At 34.6% G+C, this 18,459-nt stretch overlaps 1 protein-coding gene across 14 annotated transcripts in view; it reads right to left on the bottom strand.

The window, feature by feature from the left end:
* The window catches only part of RAP1GDS1 (Rap1 GTPase-GDP dissociation stimulator 1), a 182,473-nt gene that overhangs the window by 100,916 nt on the left and 63,098 nt on the right, over nt 1-18,459 (bottom strand). For 13 of the 14 annotated variants that reach the window (XM_063723544.1, XM_024245976.3, XM_024245972.3 and 10 more), the window contains exon 3: nt 3,506-3,628. In XM_063723544.1, coding sequence (XP_063579614.1) covers nt 3,506-3,628 — 123 coding nt within the window. Of the gene's footprint in view, nt 1-3,447; nt 3,629-18,459 lie in introns of those variants that run through there. The other variant, XM_024245978.3, reaches the window with a different exon arrangement.

Below are 18,459 nucleotides of genomic sequence, written 5' to 3'. Positions count from 1 at the left end.
TCTACTAAAGATACAAAAAATTAGCCGGGTATGGTGGCGCATGCCTGTAATTCCACCTACTCAGGGGGCTGAGGCAGGAGAATTGCTTGAACCCGGAAGGTGGAGCTTGCAGTGAGCTGAGATCGCGCCATTGCACTCCAGCCTGGGTGACTCCATCTCAAAAAAAAGAAAAAGAAAAAAAAAAGAAAGTACTGATAATCACTCTTACAAAATGATGGAGGTTAAGCTTCCAACACTGAGGTCTCAAGGTATACTTTAAGGTACCTGACAATATAGTGCATTTTTCTGGAGTCTCAACTTTATTCAATGATTTTTCTAAGGCACACATGCATTTCATACTAAAATAAATATGTACTACATGTACCTGTTATGGAATAGAGGGCAAAATTAAAATAAATAAAACAGAACAGGAGACTTCTGTATTTGTGGTTAGTGCTCTCACCAGTTCCTCTTGGGTGTAAATTTTCACTCTTTTGTTGTTAAGAACACTCAGGCAGAAGTTTTGATAAACACTTTGCAATATGATAAAGTACACAGAAGAACAAAAAAGCATAATGTTAATCAAAAGTACTGATTCTGTACTGCTTTATACTGAAACGTGGTTCCCAAGCTTTATACTCATCAGCATTACCTAGAGTACTTGTTAAAACAGATGGTTGGGCCCACTCTTGAGTCCCTGATTCAGTAAGTCTGGGTGAGTGGATCCAAGAATTTGCATCTAACAAGTTCCCGGGTGAGTCTGTTGCTGCTACAGGTCAAAGGCAGGGAACTGCTTTAGAGGAACAGACATAAAGCAGTTCAACTTTTGCTGGTTTTTATACATTTTCACATCAGTTACCAGCCCAATCTTTCAGGTTACATGCTGCTACCCCTGTACTCAGACCACCTCTACACATTCCACTGCCATCATAAATTCTCATTTACTGAAAAGAAATGAAAGGAGAGAAACAAACCAGGGCATAAAATCCAACTATTATCACTTAAGTGTGATGACAGGCAAGATATTTAGCCTCTAGGTTTTCTCATCTGCATAAAATAACCCTATCTCATATGGGATTGAAATAATGTACACAACACTTACATTATGTGAGCACAAAATCATAGCTAGAATTAGGAAGTATTACTATTATTATTAAATACTTTGAGAGTCCAATTCTGAAATATTCAGATATGTCATATCTTGCTTATTTGTCCTTTGCCTCATATCAGTCTTAAGTCTATTATATAAGGGAATAATACATTTAAAAGGTCTAAAAAATCTTTTACTATAATTTATGGTCAAAGCTACCCTCCCACATTAAACTCGCCCACGGAACTTCTTACAAATCCTCTAAATTTTGAATGTCAGCACAAAGGTGTGTTAATTTTTAAATACTCTTTTTGTATGTACAAAAACCTATTTGGGGTTTATCTGAATGGAAGAAGTATATGCTAATATTTCTCCTCTGTGCACAGCAGAGTAAAGATGAACAAATTAACTTCCAACCTCATATTCTCTGGTTCATACAATGTTTTTCATCGTCAATTTCTAACAAGAAATACATGCCCAATCAGTATATACTATGTTGTGTCAGGTTGCATTTCTGAAGTTACGTATTTCTTTTGAAAAGAACACTCAAAGGCCAGAATCAGTGGCTTATGCCTGTAATCCCAGCCCTTTGTGAGGCTGAGGCGGGAGGATCCCTTAAATCCAGGAGTTCGAGACAAGCCTGGGCAACATAGGGGAGACCCTGTCTTTACAAAAAATAATAATAATTTAAAAATTAGCCAGGCATGGTGGCACATGCCTATGGTCCAGCTACTCAGGAGGCTGAGATAGGAGGATTGCTTGACCCTGGGAGGTCAAGGCTGCAGTGAACCGTGATCCTGCCACTACATTTCAGCCTGGGTGACACAGTAAGACCCTGTCTCAAAAACAAACAAACAAACAAAAAACACTCAACAAGACTCTGGTCCACTTTCTCAGCCAATCACTTAAAAATGTAATGTGGTCATGGGGTAATAAACATCATACCAATATATCCTATTTATTTTAACCAGTGGAGGTCAGTGATATGCCCTTTATCAGCCTCTGATTAAAAGTATAAACATTAAAAATTCTATTATGTCTTTAGAACATAGCTGTCATCTACTAGAGTATTACTGTAAGAAACTCTTCAAAGCAGAGTTGTCATGAAATTGTGACAGAGCATTATGAGGAATATTATTAAGTAAGAGAATATAGGAATGGCAATCCATTACACAAAAATCTGTTATCCAAAATTTCTGATTTTACACTACAAGAATGCTTAAGAAAAAGGATTTTAAGATAAAAATTGTGGAGTCTCTACCTTGATTTCTGGAAATCTATACTGTGACTCTAACAAAGTTAAAAATAAAAGACTTGTTCTTAAAAACCAAGATGCTTGGTATCTAAGAAAATTCAGAAAGGGGTTGGTCCAGGTTAACAAGCAATGTCTGGAAAGAATTCATTTTCAAACTAGATCTGCTTCTTAGATGTGACATATAAGAGTGATAAGTGGCCAATTTTCTAACAGCACCAAAAAATGATATACCAATATAGAATCTAACTGGAACTTGAAATGCATTTTGAGAACTTCTACACAAATGACACAGTTTCAAACAATTTTCTTTTTGGCAACGCACCTAAAAATACATTGTTTTACCAGCCCAAACCAACACATACTGGTACTTTACAAAGCCACCTGCCATGATGATTACGCAAATTCCTTCACTTTAAAGAATAATATATGAAACATACTACAATAAAAGGCTAAAAAATAAATGTAAAACTGACAAACTGAGGCAAACTAAAGGTATTATATATAGTATGGCCTTCTCTTATGCTTAAAAATTGCTTTAGGAATTCAGTGTTTTTCTCAAACTGACTGAATTAAAACCACATGCAAATATTTATACTATGATATAATTCATCAAAAGAATCTCTCAGTATATAAATAGTACACAATCTAAACTTTGTTGTCATTATTGTTTTTCCAGACTATTCTTACATGGAAACTTAAGAAATATACGTTTTCCACAAAGGTGAGTGTAGAAAATAGAACGTATATTCCAACTATACTGTTGAAGTGCCAATGTCAGAACAATAGGCAAAACTAAAAAAGAACAGTGAGTTTATGTGGGTATAACACAAACAAACATAAATATTTAAAAATATATTATCTCTTATGGCAATAAAGATGAATGACTCAGTGGCAAGTTCAAGAATCTTATACCCAAAGTAATAAATAACACAGGTATAGCTGAGGGCAGCAGAGCTTTCCCATAATTCTACTGAGAAGGAATGGGTTATCAAATGGGACAGGTATGAATGACTGTAACTATAGCCATTTAAAACAATTACATGAAGAGTCAAACAAAAGATAAATAGAAATTAAAAATGTCTAATCTACAAAATTAAAACATAAATTAATAAAGCATACTGACAAGTAAGATGTAAAACTGAAGATGTTCCCAGCAGAAAAGTTGTTGAGGTAAACCTCACCATTTTTGGCTACTTCTGCTATGATGTTAGCTACTTTGGCTTTGCAGGAAGACTGTGGAGTCAACAGACTTGCAAACAGCTGAAGTATTCCACTTGCTTGGATTTTTTCACTTGTTTCCGTATCTAAAAGAGATACATACAAAGAGCTTCAATGAAAATCTTTAATGCTAACACTGACAACTGTTATCTACAATAAATTCTTCAAGAATTTTTCCCACCCATAATAGAAATTAGTTTCGGTATACATTCAAATATATGTCTTTATACAAAATTACCTTCTGCTCCACAAGCTGCTTTTGAGTTTTAATCTACACAAAACACTTGGTAATATAATATTTTGTTTATTTACAGTCAGACTATAAAGTTCTTTCTGAATACATAATTTGCATACCAAACTTACTCTCAATGTTAGTTCTAACCCTGTCTATTCAGAATATAAATGCTTTTTTTCTACATCTCTCCTGAATTCTAAGAGCTATCACTTTATATAAACTCTATGGTTCCCTATAATGCCATAGCAACTTTAAAAAATGGCAATTAGATAGGCAAAAAACTCACCTCCTATCATTTTATACGGAATGAAAAGTGATAGTCAAGGGATTACATGGTTCCTATGACTCCTATGTTTTTCATACAACTCATTCACAACACCATTAATGAAGAAGGGAAATAGTACACTGCAAAAACCCTTAGTATTCTGAACTCTATTTGGTGATACAGAAATTCAAGAGGCCCCCACTTCTTTCCTTTCCTTCTTTGTTAAAATACAAATAATGGGCCTATAAAAACAAGCTACTTCATGTATGTTATGAAAGAATGACCTATTAAAATATAAGATAAAAATAAAGAAAAGCTCAAAGAAATAAAATTATTATTTGTGAACAACGAAGAGAAATGGCATGTGTTTAAAGCTAGAGGTTATAAGGCTCATCAAAACATTCAATTGAAATCTGTTTCTATTTGTAGCTCCTCTACATCCTTTAGATCCTTGGATATACATACCAATAATAGAGAACCCTAAAAATTTCTTGTTAACTAAATGGCAGCTGATGTGATCAGTAAAGAGGAGGAAAATCATTTTTTATAATTTGAGAAAGTCCACAAAAAAGTACGTAACATATTTCTTCATAATAAGTGCTGATTGTTTAATACAGTTTTTCAAACTGTGGGTCCCAATCCATTATAAGCGCTAAAATCTACTTGGGGAATGAATACTAGAAACTGGTTAAAACGAAAGAATTAACAACATCTACAACAAAAAAGAAGAGAAAAAAATTGCACATGGTAAGGTCAAACATTATGACTGAAATTTTGGTTTGAATTATGTATATGCATATGCATATGTGCCTGTGAGTACATATGTACTATATGTAAAATGTATTTCCAATCATGGGTTTGAGGAAAGTGAAAAACCACTGTTCCATGTACCCCTTGACTACCAGGATTTGGAGTTAAGGAATGATAACACTCCAGTTTATTTTACTGGACTAAAAAGTAAGTTTTTATGGAACCACTTGAAAATGTGACACCTAAGATCCTTTTTTTTTTTTTTTTAAGCAAAAAGCCATAAAGAACTAAACTTAATTTGCCATGTTAAAATCTTTCCTTTTCTGACCATTGCTACCAGAAGAAATATAACCTTAGAACACTGGGTCATACTGCCCCAGGGGTCTAGCCCCACCATCTGCTGGTACTGGGATGACAGCAAGAGTCTGGCATAAGGCATGAATCATGATTAGATATGAAGCCGAAGCATTTGTTATGTGTGGAGGCGAGCAGTTAACTGCAAATCACCCATGCATGTCTCATTTAACTGTAACTAAAAGGCTGGCTTAATATCAGAGTAGAATGTCAGGGGCAAGGGGAAAACAAAGCAAAACAATGCTAACTCTTGCACTCCAATGACACTTTCCACAGATTAAGTCCAGTGAACTGGGAGAATAGCTGTACTAAACAGGAATCCAGAATTTGAAACTAGTATTTTCACTGCTATTACCAAAGAAATAAAAGGGAAAAACATAACCTGGTTTTTCACATAAATCTGATTTACAATTTAGAAAAATCTAACAGGAATTATTTTTACCTGCTAGCATGTAGATTTCTACATAGGTTTAGAATGTAAATGTCTGGGAACTACCATTTTTCTGTGACATAAAAAAGTAAAGAACAAATTTGTACTTTATCACTCAAACACCATTGTACAATAAATAACTACAAAGTGTATTTTTTTATTGTTTAAACTTTTATTTTAGGTTTAGGGTACCTGGGTAGGTTTCTTATATAGGTAAATTGCATGTCATGGGGGTTTGGTGTAAAGATTATTTAGTCACTCAGGTAATAAGCATAGTACTCGATAGGTAGTTTTTCAATACTCATCTTCCTCCCACCCTCCCTCCTCAAGTAGGTCCCAGTGTCTGCTGTTCCCTTCGTTGTATCCATATGTACTTAATGTTTAGCTCCCACTTTTTACATATATATTTACATATATACAGATATATGTATATATATTTTTTTCTTTTTTGAGACGGAGTCTTGCTCTTTCAACTAGGCTGGAGTGAAGTGGTGCAATCTCAGCTCACTGCAACCTCTGCCTCTTGGGTTCAAGTGATTCTCATGCCTCAGCCTCCCAAGCAGCTGAGATTACAGGTGTGCACCCCAATGCCCAGCTAATTTTTGTATTTTTTAGTAGACATGGGGTTTTGCTATGTTGGCCAGGCTGGTCTTGAACTACTGGCCTCAAGTGATCTGCCTCAAGTGATCTACCTTAAGTGCTTCCCCAAGTGCTGGGATTACAAGTGTGAGCCACCATGCCTGGCAGCTCCCACTTAAGTGAGAATGTGTGGTCTTTGATTTTTGTTTCTGTGTTAGTTTGCTTAGGATAATGACCTACAGCTTCATCCATGTTGCTGCAAAGGACGTAATCTCATTTTTATGACTGTGTACCATTCCATGGTGTATATGTACCACATTTTCTTTATCCAGTATACCACTGATGGGCTTAAGTTGATTCCATGTTTTTGTTACTGTGAATAGTGCTGCAATGTGTGTGTGTCTTTATCATAGAATGATTTCTATTCCTTTGGGTACATGACCAATAATACAATTGTTGGGTAGAATGGTAGTTCTAAGTTCTTTGTAAAATGGCCAAGCTAATTTCCACAATGGCTGAACTATTTACATTCCCACCAGCAGTGTATAAGCATTCCCTTTTCTCTGCAAACTCACCACCATCTGTTATTTTTTGACTTTTTAATAACAGCTATTCCAACTTGTAGAATGATTTCTATTCTTTTGGGTACATGCCCAATAATACAACTGTTGGGTAGAATGGCAGTTCTATTTTAAGTTCTTTGTAAAATGGCCAAGCTAATTTCCACAATGGCTGAACTATTTACAGTCCCACCAGCACTGTATAAGCATTCCCTTTTCTCTGCAACCTCACCACCACCTGTTATTTTTTGACTTTTTAATAATAGCTATTCCAACTTGTATAAACTACAAAGTTTTAACTTCATTTCATATATACTTTTTGCACTGGCATTACACTGTATCTCAAAATGTATATTGACCTGTGAACTGAGGATGTTCTCAGATATCTGTGAAAACCCTTGAAACAATTTTAAAACGGCACTAAGGAGCAGTCAGAGGTTGATGTTCGCATGTCCAAATGAATGGCTACTTGTTAAAAAAAAAAAATCAAAAACCATGCACTGTGATCAGGAGTCTTGTTTAAAAAAAAAAGGTAGACTCTTCACTATCTGTAGCCAGACTACTATTGACATTTTAACTACACTTCTTTTTAATGTTTGCAGGAATCAATTCAACATCTTTCTCCTCCTTCACATTTAGATGCAGTCATAAAAATGTTTGAGAATGCCTACAAATTATAGGCAACTGGCAGTTTTTGAATTTTGAAGGACCCATATATGATGGGCAATTGCTACTTTAAAATAGTATCTGTGGGAACTGAGGCAGGAGTCATATCCACCACAATAGCCCTTGAAGTTCTTCCAGCACTCATTCTGGCCCTGAAGCCCTATGTCCTCACTCCATCTGACCTCCTGGTAGCAAGGAGGCAGCTTAGTTATGACACTGCCAGATACAGGAAAGAAAAGGAAAATTGGGCAATCAGGCCAGAGAAACTTGGAAGAAGAGTAAATCAAGAAGCCAGGCTATAATGTCATATGAGCAGAGTTTAAAGCACAACTCACACAAATACTCAAGGTCAATACAAAGTACTACAAAGGAGGGAGTAAGGAGAATGGGAGGGAACTCATAATTTAAGGTTATAGCTTGAGAAAGGCTCAAGTTCCAAACAAAGCTGCCAAGTAAATATATTAAAATAATTGGCTTTACAGTTAAATACCAAGAGGGAATTTCCAGGTATGCTACTACAATAAACTGAATTTATGATGTTATATTATCACATAGGTTTCATGAGGATAAACTAATGAAAAGCAATTGACCAATTTATAGTAAACTCCAAGTTAGAAAAATAAAAATAATGACTGCTATTACTAAGACTCTATTAGGTTAAAAGTGTGTTTGGATTAGATTGGTAATATAGCTTTAGAGTAATAAAAAACATTTTAAGTTTTACTTAGAGTTATGAGAACGATAAAGAAGTGGTAAAATAGTAGCCTAGGGATCCTTATGGCAGATTGTGAGAAGACAGGTTTTCACTGAAGGCTCAGACTTGGGATTAACTACAAGGACCAGAAATATTAATCAAAGGGGGGCCATGGATATCAAGGTTTCTGGGGAATTGTATATTTCTCAAGGGGTAGATTTTAAAAACAGGGTGTAACAAAGAGACTTAGCCCTATGCTGCTTTGGGTGATCTGATCTAAACCCAAGGCTTCATTTACCAAAGAGAAAAGTCCCCAATCCTCTCTCGTTTTATGCAACAGAAAACAAAGCATTTGCACTTGGGTATATGCTAAATACCTCAAATTTAACAAAATCAAAATCAAATTTACCCTCTTTCCTTTAAATTCATTTTGGTCTCTAACTCAGTGAATGGTAGGAAACCCATTCAAGCCAGAAGCCCTAGGAAAATTATAAAATTTTCTTTTAGTAAATAGCTTCCTACCACCCACATTTAATCAGAACATAGGTCCCACAGATTCCATTTCACTATTGTCTTTTGCATCTATCTTTTTCCTTTCTACATTCATGTTACTTCAAGTTCTCAGTTCAGACCCTTGTTAAATGCAATAGCCTCCTCAAGTCTCCCTAACTCCGGTTTGCCTCCCCTGCCCCGTCCGCATCTTTCATCTACAATAGTATAAGAATAAACTTCTGGAAATGCAAAGTTTATGTCATTCCTTTAAATTTTTAAGCAATCCTCCATATCTTTTCATTAAACATTCAAGCACATCCATATTTCCTAATCCCATCTCTTGATACTCTTCCATGGACATCCTACACTCTAGCCATACTAAATTACTTATAGTAATCCATATTAATCATCTTATTTCATAACTCCTTTCTGCACATGATGTTCCCTCTCTGAAATGCCACCCCCCTCACCCTACCATTTTAGCTAATTCCTACTCATTAGACTCACACTGTCCTCATTAAAAGGTACCTGATTGAAAGCTATTCAATCTTTTTAATGTTATCTGACTTCCATAAACACTCTGTGTCTTCATTTTTTATTAAGAGCATTTGTAAAAATTTCAAAGCATTTTCAAACATATTAATCTCTTCATTTAAAAAGTCATCTGAGATAGGGATGACAGGTCATGTTCTTCATATTAAAAATAAGGCCATATAATAAGATTACATTGGAAAAGGAATAAGAAACCAGATTTTGTGATTTCTTCTCCAAAGCTCTTCCTACTACAACTGTCATTTAGAAGCTATATGTTGATGACTATACTTTGACCTGATTTGCCAAATTGTTATGTGAAAAATACTGTTATTTAACACATTTTATAAAAGTAAGAACTAAAGTAAGACAATTGAGTGAGAAAGAGAAGTACAGTATTTTGGGATAGCTAAACTGAGGCAATGATTAAATGAGAGAAAAGCAACTGCATACACAAAGAATGAAGTAGGCTGAAACAGACTGAAGGACGGGTGCAGTGGCTCACACCTGTAATCCCAGCACTTTGGGAGGCCAAGGTGGGCGGATCAGTTGAGGCCAGGAGTTCAAGGCAAGCCTGGCCAACATGGTGAAACCTCATCTCTACTAAAAATACAAAAATTAGCTGGGCATGGTGGTGGATGCCTGTAATCCCAGCTACTCAGGAGGCTGAGGCAGAGAATCGCTTGAACCTAGGAGGCAGAGGTTGCAGTGAGCTGAGATTGTGCCACTGCACTCTAGCCTGGGCAACAAAGTGAGACTCTGCCTCAAGAAAAAACAAAAACAAAACAAAACAAAAAAAACCCAGAATGAAAACACAGAAGAGAAATATGCTGAGTTTAAGTAGCTTAAAGTTAAGGGCCAGACAAATGAGAAATTAATGTTTCTAAAAGAAAATGAAAGTGTTTGAAGTGGGGGTGGCAGAGATGGGAATAAAAAAAAATGGCTATTCTTTCACTGACGACAACTTTCTCCCCCAGTGAAGAAAACTGATTGAGGATCTTAAATAAACAAAAGGAACATGAAATGCAAGAGTTTAAAAAAAGGATATATGAAGTCATGAAAAGAAAGACAGCAGAACAAAAACCCATTTATACCATGATTCACCATCAGAAACAGATCTCACTAAAAAACTAAGTTGTGAGACTCATTTTATAAAATTACAGTAAATGATTTTGATAGTCTTGTACTCATTTCAATTCCAGGGATAATGTAGGATGTGGGAGTGGGAGAACTTATGTGTGTGGAAATCATCACTAGAATAAGCAGGGAGATCTGCTAGTTTGACTATTTTCTTTAAAATTACCACTAAGTAGGTCATAAAGCAGTTGCTAAAAAATTTAAGAGTTACATGATTAAAAAATAAGATATATTTATTGAGAATGTAAACACCATGAGGAAATGTGTTAATGACTGTGGTATAAGCAGAGTATATAACTAGACTGTTCACTAAGAAGTTGAATTACTGAAGATATGAATATTTACCTATAAGAAATACAGATTTCTTACTGCAGACTAAGAGAATGAGGATACAATAAAACATAGTGAAAAAATATTTTCAGCAAAAGATCTATCTCCATTCTATTGTCAGATACCCTGGGGGAAAATATGAAGTAAATAAAGAGATTTGGCATCTGCAAGATTTTTTGAAGTCTTCAATTTGCTAATGTTTACTGTGAGCCAATAGGATTATACACTGTTTATCAAGTAAGTCACTTCTTAATAGGGCATCTAAGAAAATGAGTAGTCCAATGAATCTATTTAAGGAAATACTACTTTATACAAATGTGATATAAAATTTACTCCACATTCCCAGGAAAACAAAACAACAGAAAGGTACATAGAAAAGTTAAAAAAAAAAAAAAAAAAAGGGTAAGAAGTCACTTAAAATCAACATTAATCTTGGCCAAAGGAAAGAGTGAAGTGGCTCACACTATCATCTTAAAAGACAACTACCACTACGGTCTAGCATTCTAAAAGAACATTATATAGTCATTAATAATATCATTTTAAAAGAATATTTAATATGATAAACACTCAAAGATAAGTTTTTTTAAAAAGAAGCTACATTTATGTGAAATAATTCAAATTTGTAAAATAAAAAAAAACTTTTTCATATTTTCCACATTCTATACAATTTGAAAGTTGTCCAAATCAAAATGGAGTCACTGTGTTTAAAAACAAACCAACAAACAACCCTAATAGAGCCAGAAAAGGTCATGAAGAGAGTGTTCTCATGCATAAATCCCTGATAACAAAAACTATCACAGAAGACTGCAAAAACCACAAAGACCATCACAAACTTACAACCTCAGTGAGGACATCTGCCCAGCAACTGCATGACCAACCTCAGACTGGCCTCACTCTTATTATTGATCCTTGTAGCCTGATGGACACAGAATGATTAATTAAAAGCCAGTAGGACAGTCACCAGCACCTAAAACAACAGTCCTGACATACCCTGACAGAATTTATGGGATTTTCTGTACTTTTGAGAGATTAATAAGAAAAGGAATGGAATTCTCAAACATTAAGGCATGTCAGGTTCTAGGGGACTTCAGCAGGCTACATCTTATGGCCTATTCTCATTTTTTAACTGATGGACCAAGTATATCCAGGAAAATCCAGAGCTCATATGGTCATTATTCAAATTCTCTTTTTAAAAAAACAAAAAACCTGCAAACATTAAGCTGACATGTAAAGCCTTCTACCTTCCCTATCTCTTTTTTTTTTTTTTTTTGCCTACTTTGATTCTGCTGATTTTCCTACTGGTGTTGATATAAAACTCACTGCTTATGGAATTCCAGCCAAGATTAAAAAAAAAAAGTCTTAAAGGACTTTCAAATTAATAGCTTTACAAAGTATAACAGCTCAATGACAACTAACAACTTAAGTATCTTTTGGAAATGTAAATTTAGGTTTGTCTGACTACCAATTGCTTAGGGTAAAGAAACAGTTAACTGAAGGATTCATAGTCTAAAAGCAAAAGATCTATACAGTGCTCACAAAAGTTAGAATCTCAGATCAAACACTTGAAAGTCTTGAGCTCAAAGAAACAATATAAAGTATCTCTGTCTAGCATAAAAATTCCTTTTTCTGCCATGCGGGGGCAAAAAACAAAAAACCAAAAATGCACTGAACGATTTCCCTGCTACAACTGACTAGTCAAGCAAATCAGACTGGCAAACAAAAGACAGACTTGTTACCGAAAATTCAATGCCACTTAGAAATTTTGTTTTTCTTATACAATTCAGCCAGCCCTAGCTAAAAATGTAAACATTGAAAATTTAACCCTAAACTCATGTGAAACTGAGTCAAAGGTGGGGGAAGGGTAAAAGAGGTTTTTTTTGTTTGTTTTTTTAAACTGCTATAAAAACTGTTTTACACCAAAATTTTTGTGTGTATGTATATATGCTTAGGAGTGTTTATGCATATGCACATATATTATGTTGTATGTTATGTCTACATAGTAAAATCTGATGTACTTGGCCAGAAATCCCTTAAGGAATTCTATTCAGATTGGCTTAAATAAATGAGCGCTTACATGAAATATATAGTAATTAAGCCAAATGTCTTTTAGTTCACGTGACTTAAAAAAACTTTGATAAATAAGCTGGTTTTAAAACTTAATAAAAATGTATTCAAAATTATCAGCATACATTTTTGCCTAAGTTTACTGGTCAGACAGGATTATACTTGTCTCTGCTAGATGTTTTAAGGCCATAACATTATAAACCCAACCTAAAACAGAATAATCTTTGTTGGTATAATTCTTTGGTAAGACTAATGTAACACTGTTTAGTTTAATAAAAACAGCTGTGTGTTCTGAGTTATTGGCAAAATATCAATATATTTTAGTTTCTTACTTACATGAATGCCTGATATTCAGTCTATATAAATGGTTAAAAGAAAAATAACTTGAAATGATGACTAGTTTTACCCAGTATCGCAACTTTCATAAATAATCTAGGTATAATTGTTAAAGATAAACCAGGTAAATGTAGGCAGGATAAATGTTTACCCATGAACTTTTCAGGCAATCTAAATTCCCAATGTTATGTTAAATTAAGTAACAGATATTCATTAAATGTCTGGGTCTTTCCAATTAAGATTCTTAAAAAACATTAGAACATACATTGCTGAACATAATTGTAAGTTTGCTCTTAAATTCTTAAATTTTATAAAAAGCCTAAATATATTTGGGTCTATTTTTAACATAAAAATTATAGGGAAACATTTTCTGAAATTACAAAATGATTCTTATCTATAAAAATACTGATATGAGACAAACAGTTCAAACTTTCTTGCTTCCTATGTTTTCACTAAAAATGTTACTAAGAATTAAAATTCTAATATATATAATTTTGTAAACAAAGTACACAAAAATGTGTTTTCGATGAAAGCATAAAAATGTATTCACTATTGAGATAATAATTTTGTCTAATTCAGAGGTTAAAGGTTGTTTCAAAATATGATTTAAGAAGGAAATAAGATAGAAAAGGAACCAATAAGTAAAATAAGTTGCAAAGAGAGATATTAAAAAAATTACGGGTATGAAATCGTATTTTTGGTAAGAAAGGTTAAAAAGAAAAAGAGAATAATTTTGTATGAGAAAGAATCTTGTGGTAAATTTTTGTCCTAAAGTAAGATGGTGTGTTATTTAAGAAAGAGGACATATAGGACAAAACAAAAAGTCTAAGCATGTTGTCAAAGGTCTATGCAGCTCATGAAAGGTTTGAGAAAGATGAATTTAGGAAAGAAATTGTGTGTGATCAAGTTGGCTATAATTAGAAGGGAATTATTTACAAGTCTTTCTAAAGATTGAGCTTTGATACTAAAAATACACTGATACAAAACTAAAAATTTGGTCCCCTGTGTTAGAACAAGGTTTTCTTGAAGTACTGAGATTTTGATTTTTAATTCCAAAATCTGTTAGCCATCTTCTAACAGATTCCATCTAATTTCCCTAGTTTCAAGTTGGAAATGCTGTCTTTTTCATTTAGAATGGTAATTTCATTTCTTGAGGTATAGTTTTCCTCTTAAAGCTTCTCATATTCATAGCTCAGAAGTTTAAATTCTGCTGTGTCTCACTGCGCATGATTTGCAGGTCATGCATCATTGCCTTCTGCTCTTTTCCTTTCTCCTCTTGAAAAATACATCTTTTTGTTCAGCTGGGACAATAACTGGGACTCCCTCTTTTTAACTTTTTCATCAGCTCCTTTTTTCTCCAGTTCTAACTCTGTTTTTGTGACCTGAAACTGACATGTTCTGTCTTGAAGGCCTAGAAAAGCAATGTTTCCTAGTAAAACTTGATTCTGCACTCTTGTCTTTTCTTGATGTATCTGAATTATTCCATATAACCAGGAAATTTCTCAGGCTGCTGCTAAGATCCACGTGTTCCCCTGCTCAAGGTACTAATTTTATTGTTCACATTCCTCTATAATATGGTGTAGAGTCATAACCTTAGACACACTTCTCCTTTGTCTGATTAACCTGAAGTACCTTTTTCATCAGGTTCAACTTCCAGGCTATCTAAATGGGTTTACCATAAGAAGAAGCAATTATACTGCAGAAAAATTCTCTTTATCTTTTTGATAACTGGCCAAAGAAACAAAGACTTTGCATTTTATCAAAATAACTTCATGTGGTCTTTATTAGATTTTTGATTGGTTGGGGAAACTGAGCTTTGTAAGGGTTAAGATTTTTAAAATCCATGTAACTTTCTGTATTGCTTTTGAAGTCTTCTGATTATTACTCTGGTTAAAATAAAATAATAATAATAATAAAAAAGACTGATTTCACAGTGACCTGTGCTACTGTTTTGTTCAAGTGTTTTGAAACTTTTGACATCTTTGGCAGGCTTTCTTTCCCAAGCTCAAAATTCTAAATTAAGATTTTTTGACCTAGAATTAACTTTGGGATTTCCCCATTGGGCTCCTAGAGAGCATCAAAGAATGTATCTCTCATCTTGTAGAGATATTAAGTGATTAGGGTTATTGGATAAATTGAATAAAAAACATTGTTAAATGGTAGGTGATACTAGATCTTTCAGTTACATGTATGTGTATGTTACAGATAATGAATGTTCCAAAATTATATAAAATGCAGAAATCTAATCAGTCAGAATTCTAGATAATATGTCATATGCCACAAATATAACTAAATTTTCTTGTCAATTGTTGATAATAAACTTCCATTGGATTTTTAACCATAGCCACTCTTAAGTCTCTGACATCCACAGTTACTGTTTTGAATTTTTCTATAAAAGTATTTATAATCAGATTAACAGAAAAGGCCCTAATGGGCACTTTTTTTTTTTTTTTTTTTTTTGAGATGGAGTCTCACACTGTCGCCTGCGCTGGAATGCAATGGCATGATCCTGGCTCACTGCAACCTCTGCCTCCTGGGTTCACGTGATTCTCCTGCCTCAGCCTCCTGAGTAGTTGGGATTACAGGCGTCTCCCACCATGCCCAGCTAATTTTTTGTATTTTTAGTAGAGATGAGGTTTCACTATGTTGGCCAGGCTGGTCTCAAACTTCTGACCTCGTGATCTGCCTGCCTCAGCCTCCCAAAGTGTTGGGATTACAGGCATGAGCCACCATGCCTTGCCCTAATGGGTACTTTTAAATGCAGGTTTCTAATAACTTTAAGATTAATGGACTAAATCTTTTTTTTCTAGAACTCTAATAAACTGATGGGTTCAAAAGACTGTTAAGATGAAGCAAAAATAAAACAGATGAGATTAAATAAATGATAAAGATAATGTTTCCATGACTTTTATTTGAAACACTATTAGTTCTTTACTTAAATGTTTTGTTTTCCAGATTTAAGGAAACTTTCTCTTTAGGCAATTTAATAAAGTATACTTTTACGAACAAAGGTAGAAGTAGTTGCATTTTCTCCTTATTTGACTGCCCCCCCCATTCAAAAATTATTTGTGAATATTCTTATGGCAATATGGTTAACTGAAAGGTTCAATAAAAATCTATTATCTTTCTATCAAGATACAATAAAATACACTGGTTGTGTTACCAAGGCTTTGACTGAAATATCATATTTGAAAATGTGCATACAATGCTTGCTTTCAAGGGTTCCCAGCCTCATGGTGAGTGAGTAAAAACTGTCACTTCCCACAAGCCCAGGAATCTTAAGAGTGTAGGTAAAATCTAAAATCTGCCTTGGTTTGGCTTTGTAGCCTTAAGAGTTTTTAAATCTGGGAATACCGTGTGATCAAATCACTTCTTACAGGCAATTTTTGATAAAACTTATTTTACAAACAAGTTTGTCTTACTCTGATTATCTTTGATAAAAATCAGGATGACTTGGAGAATCACTTGAACCCAGGAGGTGGAGGTTGCAGTGAGCTCAGATGGCACCACTGCACTCCAGCCTGGGCAACAGAGAGAGACTCTGTCTCAAAAAAATAAATAAATAAATCAGGATGACTATACAGAGAAAGTTATGTTTATTAAAAAAAACTATAAAACACATCCTTATTATTAGATTGTAGCTCTGTGCATTGTTTTAAAACAGTTCTTATCTACCTGTAGACTAGAACGAATCCTAAATTTTCCTAAAGCTTTATAAACTGAAACTAGATGGATCTGAAGGAAGAAGTCCTGGGCCTGATGTACGAGTCACACGGAAAGTTCACCAAACCACCTGATGCTCTAACTAGACACATTCAAACTGCAAACCAAGACAAGGAGTTGACATTTTTACACAGTAGACGGTTTTTCCCAAGGTGTTGGAACAAGACTTTATATAATAATAAGACTCCTACGTACCTCGATGCTACTTTTTTCACTTGATAAGAGAATGCCATAACTGAAATTTCACAATCAGTAGCTTCTGCTGGTAGTCTGAAAGAACGTAACCTAAGAGATCTTTTTGTATCAACTGGTTAAATAAGAAAATGCCTGTGCTATTGCTAATACCACATGCTGTAACTGGATAAATTCCTATGGGAAAGTTGAGACCCCATACACACAAAATAAGAAAACAGGCCACATGGCTACAACAGGTCTCACCAAATTCTCTATGGCCATTGGAATTATTTAATTAGTTGTCTTTACGCTAGGTTTCATGGCTCAAAACCATTAGGCAAACTGGGATTGCCATATTATTATGAATTTTACTTCGTATTTTCCTTTCTTAAACTTTGTATCTGTTACTTGTTAACTTTTTGCAGAAGTACAACTCCTAACAAAATAATACTAGCTCGGCACTTTGAGATGACAGCAAGCACCTACAAAACAGACAAAATTAAACTTAATAATGGTCTCCAGATAGGCTTAGACCAAGAACCACTCACTTTCAATCTCCCTTGTTGCTCAAACGTGGCTAGAAGAATTTTAACACTGATTCCTGGCCACCAATCACCCTCTCCAATGTGGGACCAAACCAGTCCATCCCAGCACCAAGGGACAATCAAAACCTAATTACAGGAAGACTGATCATCAATGCTTTCAGAGAAAGATCTTGATCAAAAGGGAGAAAATGAAAGCTCTTGAAATCAAGAGTCACTTGTGTTAAAAACAAAAACAAAAAAACCCTAACAAGCAGAGTCAGGAAAGGCCATGAAAATAGGGTTCTCATGCATAAATGCCTGACAAAAACTATCACAAAAATTCTTCAAAAACTACAACCTTACACAAAGGCTGTCACAACCTTACACAAAAAATTCTTCTGGAAAGACATCTGCCCAGCAACTGCCTGTCCAACCTCAGACCAGTGTGATCCTTGTAGCCAAGGATAATTATCTCAAAACAATTATGTAATCCTTCTCATTTTTTTCTGTTAAAAACCTGTTTTCCTCTACTTCCTTGAAACACACATAGTTTATCATGGCACATGTATTCCCATGGCAATGCCCTATTCCTAAATATCATTTCTGTTAAGAGAGTCTCTCTCTGTTATTTAGGCTGACCAACAATATGTTTACTGTACTTCAGATTTAAAAAAAAAGTTACAATTTGTATATACCAGTTAGGATATACTGGAAGTAACAGAAACTACTGTACTGTACTCCAGTAGAAGAATTTATCAGCTCAGAGATCACATCACTGTAAAGTCTAGAAGTAGAATGAGCTTCATAAACAGGTTAATAAAGGCTCCTGCTTCATTTCTCTGAGATCTCCTCAACTTTCTCCTCTTCTGCGTGTGGCACTGTCATCAGACTAGCTTGTATCAGAGTAGAAAAATGACCATACTAATTCTAGCTCTTACAGGCACACACCACACAATTCAGAGCAACACAAAAGTCTTTTCTTCCACCTACCCTCCAAAAAAGAAAAAGAGACCAAAATCACCATGGCTCACATGACTAAACTAATTTGTAGGATTAGTATGAATCCTGTAACC

Source organism: Pongo abelii, chromosome 3 (genome assembly GCF_028885655.2).
Source record: "Pongo abelii isolate AG06213 chromosome 3, NHGRI_mPonAbe1-v2.0_pri, whole genome shotgun sequence".
Taxonomy (NCBI): domain Eukaryota; kingdom Metazoa; phylum Chordata; class Mammalia; order Primates; family Hominidae; genus Pongo; species Pongo abelii.
The sequence above is the reverse complement of the archived record's forward strand: the minus strand, read 5'-3'. Positions and strand labels throughout refer to the sequence as shown.